Genomic DNA, 7,735 nt, shown 5'->3' on the forward strand with positions numbered 1-7,735 from the left:
CCCGTCCTCGACCGCCTGTTCTCGCTAAAAAAGCTCCACGAGCCTCCTAAGTGACCTTCCTCCTAGAGCTTGTCCCGCGACAATCATTTCTACGCGCAGCCAGCGGGGTCTTTTCACCCAAAATGGGACTCACATCCCTGCTTCCAATCTTCCCAGGGCTTCCCACTACATGTAAAACCCAACCCAGACCCCCTGCCTGGCTGCACAGATGCTACTAGTATATGGTCTGGCCCCCCCGTTTCTGATCTCATCCCCTCCCAGCCTCCTTTGCACTTGCTGTGCTGCGATCACTTTAGTCTCTTTCACGTTTACCAAAGTCGCCCGCACTTTAAACCTCTTCCTTTGCTATTCTCACTTTCTAGAAAGTGCTCCCACCAGGTCTTGTTGAATGGATTTTCTCTAACTGTTCAGGTCTCAGTGCCACTTGTTTACCCAATCCTACATCGCCCCATCTAAAGTGGCCCCCTACCCTGAGTAACCCACTTACATTATTTCTTTTTTTTAAATATATATTTTTATTGATTTCATAGAGAAAGGGAGAGAGGGAGAGAGACAGAAACATCAAAGATGAGAGAATCACTGATAGGCTGCCTTTTGTACACCTGCCACTGAGGATCCAGGCATGTGCCCTACCAGGAACTGAACCGTGACCTCCTGGTTCATAGGTCGACACTCAACCACTGAGCCATGCCAGCCGGGCTTACATTATTTCTTATTGAAAAATTTATCACTGCCTGAAATTGCCCTTTCTGTCTACCGGTGTAGTGCCCACTTTACCCATTCAGAAAGGAATTTCCCGAAGACAGGAACCACACATCTGCCTTGTTGGCTGCCCCATCCCCAAAACCAGGCAGCCAAAGGCACTCAATAATGTGAGTGACTGGAAACAAACAAGGGAATCCTGACCACCACCCTGTGAGGTGGGAGCTGTTATCAGCCCCCTATTATTTGTAAGGGACTGAAGCTCAGCGCAGGCAGGTACTTGGGTCACATGCAAGGGGTGCACCTGGGATTTGAACTCGTCTGCCTGAATCCAGCTGTGGTTCTTGAGTGCCTACGCAGTAACACTCCGACAGTTAGCGGAACCCCCTTCCTCCCCAGCACAGCCTGGCTTGAACGTGTCTGCCCTCCGGCCTCCGCCAGCAGCCTCTCTGTCCTGGAGAGCTGCAGGCACTGCACAGGGCCCTCGCTAGCCTCCCTGCCCCGTGCTCCAGCGTTTTCTCCCCTCCTCCCAGGGTCCTTCAACCTCACAGTTTATTCTTATTACACTGTGCTGGGAAGGAAGGAATCGCAGTGTAGAGACCCGTGCTAGACCAGTGTCTCTCAGGCAGAACTGGGATCCAGGTTCTAATGGTCTTTGCAGCCCACGGCATTCAGAGTGGTCCCATCCTCCTTACAGGGTCACAGTGAGCTCCACCGCCAGCCACCAATCTACCTTTACAGCCTCATCCATCTCCCGCCAATGACTCAGTCAGTCAGCAAGTATCGAGCACCTACCAAATGCCAGACCTGTTCCAGGCATCTGGGGCTCATCTGTGAACAAGCAGAAAGGAAAAAGATCTCTGCTCCTGGGCCCTTCCTTTTTTGAGGGGAAATGAGGTAGTTGGGAGAGAACAAAGACAAAACAATAAACACAACAAGCTAATTATACAAAACACTGGAATTTCAGATCAAGTGCTTTAAGAAAGAAAACAGCCCTGGCCGGGCAGCTCAGTTGGTTAGAGCATCGCCCTGACAGACCAAGGTTGCGGGTTTGATCCCCGGACAGGGCACATACAAGAATCAACCAATGAATGAATGGAACAAATCAATATTTCTCTTTCTCTCTCCCCTTTCCTCACTAAAATCAATCAATTAAAAAAGTAATCTATAATAATAAAAGTGTAATATCCTAATTAGACCAGATATCCTTTCGGACGAAACTGGGGCTGCAAGGAAAGCCCGGGTCCCGAGTGCCTGCTGGCGGCCGGAGGGAAGCCGGTGCCGGCAGCCGGGGGAAGGAAGGCCTACTGTTGCATGAATTTCATGCATCGGGCATGTAGTTATTAAATAAATACATACATACATACATACATACATACAAAGAACGGAGCAAGGTAAGGGAGATCAGAGTTTTGGTTGCTGGATTTATTGAACAGCACAGTCAGGTAGGCCTCCTGAGTAGGTGACATCTGAGCAAGGCCTGAACCCTCCCTGTGAGAAGCCACACCTCTGCACTCCGTTTTCTCTGTCTGGAAGTTTCTTCGCTGGCTCTATCCAAGCTTTAAAACTAGCTCAGATTTGACCTCCTCTAAAAAATCTTTTCCAGTGTTCCAGACTATTTCATTCATTTTTAAAAATCTTTATTGTTGAAGGTATAACACATGCCCCCTTTTCATTCATCTTTTTGTAAAATGTTTTCTATACACTCATCTCCTACTCATGTTATGGGGCTGGATACTCTTCTAGACAATAAACCCTTGAAGGCAGAATCTTGTCTCATGTTTGGGAGACAAGTGCCCAGGGCAGTGTTTTGTACACAGTAGATAATAAAACAGTATCTAGAGACTCAGTGGATGAGCAAGATGTTTGGGGCTAACTCCAGAAACATGCTCTGGGCCTCCATGGCAATGGAAAACGATGGAAGTGATCTGACTGGAAATCTGGGCCCTCTTGATAGCTACTCGCTCACCTGTTTGATGATATAAGTTAGCTCCTCAATCTCCACTGCTTTATCATCAAAGAGGGACTTGCGCTTTGCCACTGCGGAGATAAAGAAGCCACGACCGGTGACCTCAAAGAGAAGGCTCAGGGAGTACGGTTCCTCCACCCTCCTCGGTCCACTGCCCGTTCCTGAAACACCCCAAGAACACTCACAGATCGTCAGCTTCTCCAGCTTGGCAAACGTGTTGCTGAGGTCTTTCCCAATGCGCCTGCAAGCAAGCGTTAGTGAGAGCACCGTGGGAGAGAGCAGGAGAGGGCCGCCTCCCCCATCAGCGCCAGCACAACCCATTCCAGCCCTCACAGCCAGGCCAGCAAAGGCAGCCTCCTCCTCAGACACCGCCTCAGCCCACTCCACTCCTCTCAACTCACTTGGCCATGAGGGAGAATTCACTGCGCTGCCGGACAGCACGGAGAGCCGGCTTGTTTGCCTGTATCCCATTCTGAAAAGCAATGTCAAGAGGTGAAACGTGAATCCCCTTCCCCATCACCAGCTTTCACTGTTCTCAGCTGTCCGCTAAATTCTCTCTAGGACTGACCGTATTCTCTACCAGCGGGTCTACGGGAGTAGCGGGAGTAGCAGGTGAGAGCCCAGATTTGAAGGCAGAGAGACCAGGGTTCAAATCTTGATTCCATCACTTAGTAGCTGGGGAGTTTGGGCCAAGTGACTTACACCGTTCTGAGTCTGTATCTCCTCTCCTACAAAATGAAGACAACCCCCCCACCTCCTTATGGGTGTTGCTAAGACGAGAGGACACGGGGTGGTAAAAAGTATTTCAGCCGAATAGCTGGTGCACTGTAAAGACTAAATACACAGCTCGGATTACCATTCTATTCTTCCGACCTGGGAACCAAAGAGTATAACGGGAGAGCTCTTGGAGAGCAGAGCACAGAAGAGTAGGTGTTAACAAGGGCTGAGCAGTACAAGTATGTGAAACTGCAGTCACTCGGGTCCCACCTGCATTCACCAAGTCTGGATCAAGGCAAGGGAATGCAATTTCTTAAAACGCACTCCAAACTGATTTTGGTAAAAAGTACTTATCTAGACAACTCCCTTCAGTTTACAGATACAGAAACAGAGCGAACTGTGACAGCACTATACCAGAGCTGGAATTCAAAGTGGTTGTCTCTGGGCTAGAGGCTCTTTCTAGAACCTGGTCCTTATCCAAACCCAATATATCGGAGCCACCTCTCACCCCGAGGTATTCCTTCAGGACCAGCAACCCTACCCTCCAGGTTCCTCGCACGAGAAGGTCTGTGTGCCTGCCCGTAGGTAGCGAGCCCACCTCTTCACAGGTCCCATGCCCCCTCCTAGCCCGGCCAGTTCCCCATCAGGCTCCCGAAAGAATGCGCTCCCCCAGCTCTGAGCAGAGCGCAGCCCTACCTTTCGTTCCCACGCCCGGCCCTTACCTGACGGCTCTGCAGGAATTTGCAGGCAGACAGGAACTCCTGGGTCCGATCCCGGCAGGACATGGTGTCGGGAGGGGGAGGGACCAGGGCCACTGGGGGGGGCGGAGGGGCGATGTCGCTGCTGCTACTGCCAGCAGTTGCAGGGGACAGGACCTGTGTCTTTGAGAGACCCAGGTAGACACCCTGATCCGTGTTCTTAGTCCCGTAGCGTTTCCGCGGGATCATTGAGACGCATAACCTCGGACTGTTGTGGAGGGGAGAGTGTCATTCCCAGGCCTCTCCCCCAGAAATTGCCCCCAATCAGCAAATTCTTGCGCCCCGAAGCCAACAGCAGATCCTGGGGCCGGCGGGCAACAGGCTGGGCCCCACTTCCTCTCCGGCCTAAGCCGCTCCCTTCTCACTCTTCTTCCAACTTGGCTCGGGCGGCCCGAGTGCGGGCCGGGGGCCCCGAAGCAGAGACAGGGCCCAAGGCGGGACCCGCGGCCCCAAAGCTCCAGCTCGGCCTTGCAACTGCCCCCAGGCCCTAGTGGGCCCTCCTGGATCCACGGGTTCCTTCCCCGCCTCGGGGAGAAAGGGTAACGGACCTTCGGAGGGGGGGGACACACTTCGGTGGGCGGAGGGGGAGAAATCTCCGGGTGTTTATTTGAAACAGGAAGTCCCACCCCCCGCTCAAGCTCCGCCTTCTAGGGGACTGCAACTAATGATTAGCTTATGCCGACGTCTTTCTTAACAGAGGCTTTCCTGATTGGACACCGAGGTATTCGCTCACCCCGAGCCCGGCCGGCAAGACTAGTCCGCTCGCCTCTGGTTACCTTTCCCCCCCACCCCCACCCGTCATCGCCCCCGGAAAGCCGCGGCCCCGAGCTGCCACGGCGGCCAGACCACTCTTAGAGCAAGTCCTACCTCCTCTCCGCCGCCTGCCGCCGCCGCCGCCACAATCTCCTGGGCCGTCACCGCCTACTCCGCGGGCGCCGAAGCCTCCGAAACTCGACCAAAGACTGGGAGCCGCCACGTCACCCACACGTAACCCCACCCCCGCTGACTAGAGGGCGGTACCACGCCTATTCCAGCCCGGCACCCCGGGGACACGCCCCTCACCCAAATACAAGAACGATTCCGCTCTCCCATTGGCTAGGCCGCTGTCGTGACCCCGCCCCCAGGAACTAGAGCGGCGGCCCATTGGGCGGGGCCAGCCTCTGGGGAGGAGCCTTAAAGAGACCGCAGCCCGGGTGGTGCGGGCAAAGGGCAGCAGAGGCACAAGCGCTCCGGCTAGTACACGTTAGAAACTTTATTCTCTGGAAGCTGGGGAGGACTGAGAGCCGGGCTGGGGTCATCCCTTCTCCGGCTCCTCCCGGATTTCCTCCGGGTTGTTCTCCTGGTACGTACACCCATGCTTCATTGACTGCCTCTTGGCTGTCCGCGAGTCCCGACGGCTGAACAAGGACAACGGTGATCAAAAGGCTTTCGTTGGACTTGGGCTTCCGGTGGTCCGACGAGTTCACATCGGCCTCCTCGGCGTCTGCGAGGATGAAGCGGCCGCTGAACAGAAACTCCATACTGTCTTCCATAGTGGCTGCACCAGTCTGCATTCCCACCAGCAGTGCACAAGTGTTCCTTTTTCTCCACATCCTCTCCAGCACGTTCCCTGCGCACCCAGCTGTGTTTCTGTTCCCACCTTCCTCGACTTTCTGCGATCTGGCCCTCTTGGACTTCCCATTGGAGGTTTTCAAGGCCTTGTCTTGGCAGCAGCCCATGGCCCGCTAGGGCCCGGCTCGCCCGGCACTCGGTGCTACCACTCCAGCCCACTGGCTCCCACCGCTTTTGTGACGTCAGATATCCCGCCGCCCCAGCTCAGAGAGCAGCCGCCCCTTTAATTTCTCCCATCACAAAAGGCGCAGGGTCATGGTGGGTGTCAGCTGTTTATTTACAAAGTGAGCTCAGGCCCCTCAGGGGCTGGCAGAGCCAGGCCGCTTCTTCTTTCTCCGCCGGGTTGGGAAGACCCCTGATGTCTGCTCCAAATCAGGGCGCTGGCGCTTGGCAGCTGCCTCCAGGGAGGCCCAAAGTTCATCTGCCTCTGTGTCTTCCGAGGACAACTTAGCCGGCTCTGGAGGCTCTGGCGGCTCATCCTAGTGAGTGGAGAAAAGCTGAGGAGTCAGGGGCACAGGCAGACCCACAGGGGAGGGATTAAGGGGGAAGTCATCTTGCCAGGTACCACCACTTGCATTTCCTGCTCTGGGGACAAGTCCCATCCATGTCCCTGTGTCACTCTTGGCAGGAACCCTGTCAGGACTATAACTATTTTTTTTTAATATATTTTATTGACTTTTTACAGAGAGGAAGGGAGAGGGATAGAGAGTTAGAAACATCGATGAGAGAGAAACATCGATCAGCCGCCTCCTGCACATCTCCTACTGGGGATGTGACCGCAACCAAGGTACATGCCCTTGACCGGAATCGTACCTGGGACCCTTCAGTCCGCAGGCCGACGCTCCATCCACTGAGCCACACCGGTCAGGGCAGGACTACAACTATTCACACTCCTCACAAAAATGCAGTGATGCGGCAGAGAGATGGGCAGGGCCAGTCTTTGTTCCAGCTGCTTCCTTTTGCTCCCACGGGAAGAAATCTCACATCTATGCTCTTGGTTCCACCTTCCCAGACCCAACTGCTTACCTCCCAGTTGTCCCTGCCTGACAGAAGAAGGCAGTTCAGCTGAGACTTCAGATAGACCTGCAAGAGACCAGGGACCTTAAGGAGTCAAGCACAGTGAAATGTACAGAGTATGAGTGGGGGGCCCAGGAGACAGCAGGCTCTCACCTTATGCTCCAGGCCCCGTGGATTCTGGATCCTGTGTACCCTCAGGATTCTGTCCAAGCCACAGGAGGCTAGGAGAGGCTTGGAAGGGTGGCACTGCAGCCCTCTGACACTGCCTGCCAGCCCCTTCAGGCAGCCCAGTAGGCGCCCTGGAGAAAGGGGGAGGCGTTAGGCGAGCCACGCCACCAGTAGTATTTATTGTTGAAATCACTTTTTATTTTGGGACTTAATTCTTAACATAACGCTGAGATAGGGGTTACCATTATATCCATTTTACAGGTCAACTATGCACATGTCCAAGGTCATACAGCTTTTGAAACCAGGATTTGAACCCAGACAAACTGATGCCTAAATGAGGGTTCAACTGCCCCAGAGGGAATCCTGCCCCACCCCCCCTATAAGGCTCCCCAGTCTACTACCTTGCCGAAGGTCAATTTCTGCCAGCTGCCCATGAGTGTTTCCTACAATCACCGAGCTGAGAGGAGAGCAGAGGCAAGTGGGGTCAGCAGGAGCCTCCTGAAGCCCTGACCCCACTCCTGCCCTCTAAACACTCACTTGCCCCCGGGAGTGAGAGTCATAGCGGTCAGCGGGTACTCTCCATAGGTGGCCTCGAGGACTGGCCGGCGTTGGGGGGAGGCTGGATCATAGACACGGACCTGGAAGAAGACTTAACTATCACAAGGGTACCCTCACCCTGTGCCCTCCCATCTTCACCCACTTCACACCCTCCCTCATATACTGCTTTCCTGTTTATGATCCACTCTTAGAGAAACTTTCTCATCTGAGTGTTGCGGGGGGGGGGGGGGGGGGG

At 54.2% G+C, this 7,735-nt stretch overlaps 2 protein-coding genes across 5 annotated transcripts in view; both read right to left on the reverse strand.

The window, feature by feature from the left end:
• Positions 1-5,153, reverse strand: part of STX5 (syntaxin 5) — a 15,825-nt gene extending 10,672 nt beyond the window's left edge. Inside the window, exons 1-5 of one of the 3 annotated variants that reach the window (XM_006772766.2) lie at positions 5,014-5,153; positions 4,111-4,354; positions 3,073-3,143; positions 2,857-2,912; positions 2,672-2,742 (exon numbers count right to left, since the gene is read on the reverse strand). In XM_006772766.2, coding sequence (XP_006772829.1) covers positions 2,672-2,742; positions 2,857-2,912; positions 3,073-3,143; positions 4,111-4,335 — 423 coding nt within the window. In that variant the 5' untranslated portion in view covers positions 4,336-4,354; positions 5,014-5,153. Of the gene's footprint in view, positions 1-2,671; positions 2,743-2,856; positions 2,913-3,072; positions 3,144-4,110; positions 4,910-5,013 lie in introns of those variants that run through there. The other 2 variants (XM_015569833.1, XM_015569832.1) reach the window with 2 other exon arrangements.
• An 863-nt stretch (positions 5,154-6,016) lies between these two features.
• WDR74 (WD repeat domain 74) overlaps positions 6,017-7,735 on the reverse strand; it is a 5,125-nt gene continuing 3,406 nt past the window's right edge. Inside the window, exons 6-10 of one of the 2 annotated variants that reach the window (XM_006772767.2) lie at positions 7,480-7,580; positions 7,344-7,399; positions 6,928-7,073; positions 6,784-6,840; positions 6,017-6,236 (exon numbers count right to left, since the gene is read on the reverse strand). In XM_006772767.2, coding sequence (XP_006772830.1) covers positions 6,057-6,236; positions 6,784-6,840; positions 6,928-7,073; positions 7,344-7,399; positions 7,480-7,580 — 540 coding nt within the window. In that variant the 3' untranslated portion in view covers positions 6,017-6,056. The remainder of the gene's footprint in view (positions 6,237-6,783; positions 6,841-6,927; positions 7,074-7,343; positions 7,400-7,479; positions 7,581-7,735) is intronic. The other variant, XM_015569834.1, reaches the window with a different exon arrangement.

This window comes from Myotis davidii, unplaced genomic scaffold (assembly GCF_000327345.1).
Source record: "Myotis davidii unplaced genomic scaffold, ASM32734v1 scaffold826, whole genome shotgun sequence".
NCBI classification, from domain to species: Eukaryota; Metazoa; Chordata; class Mammalia; order Chiroptera; family Vespertilionidae; genus Myotis; species Myotis davidii.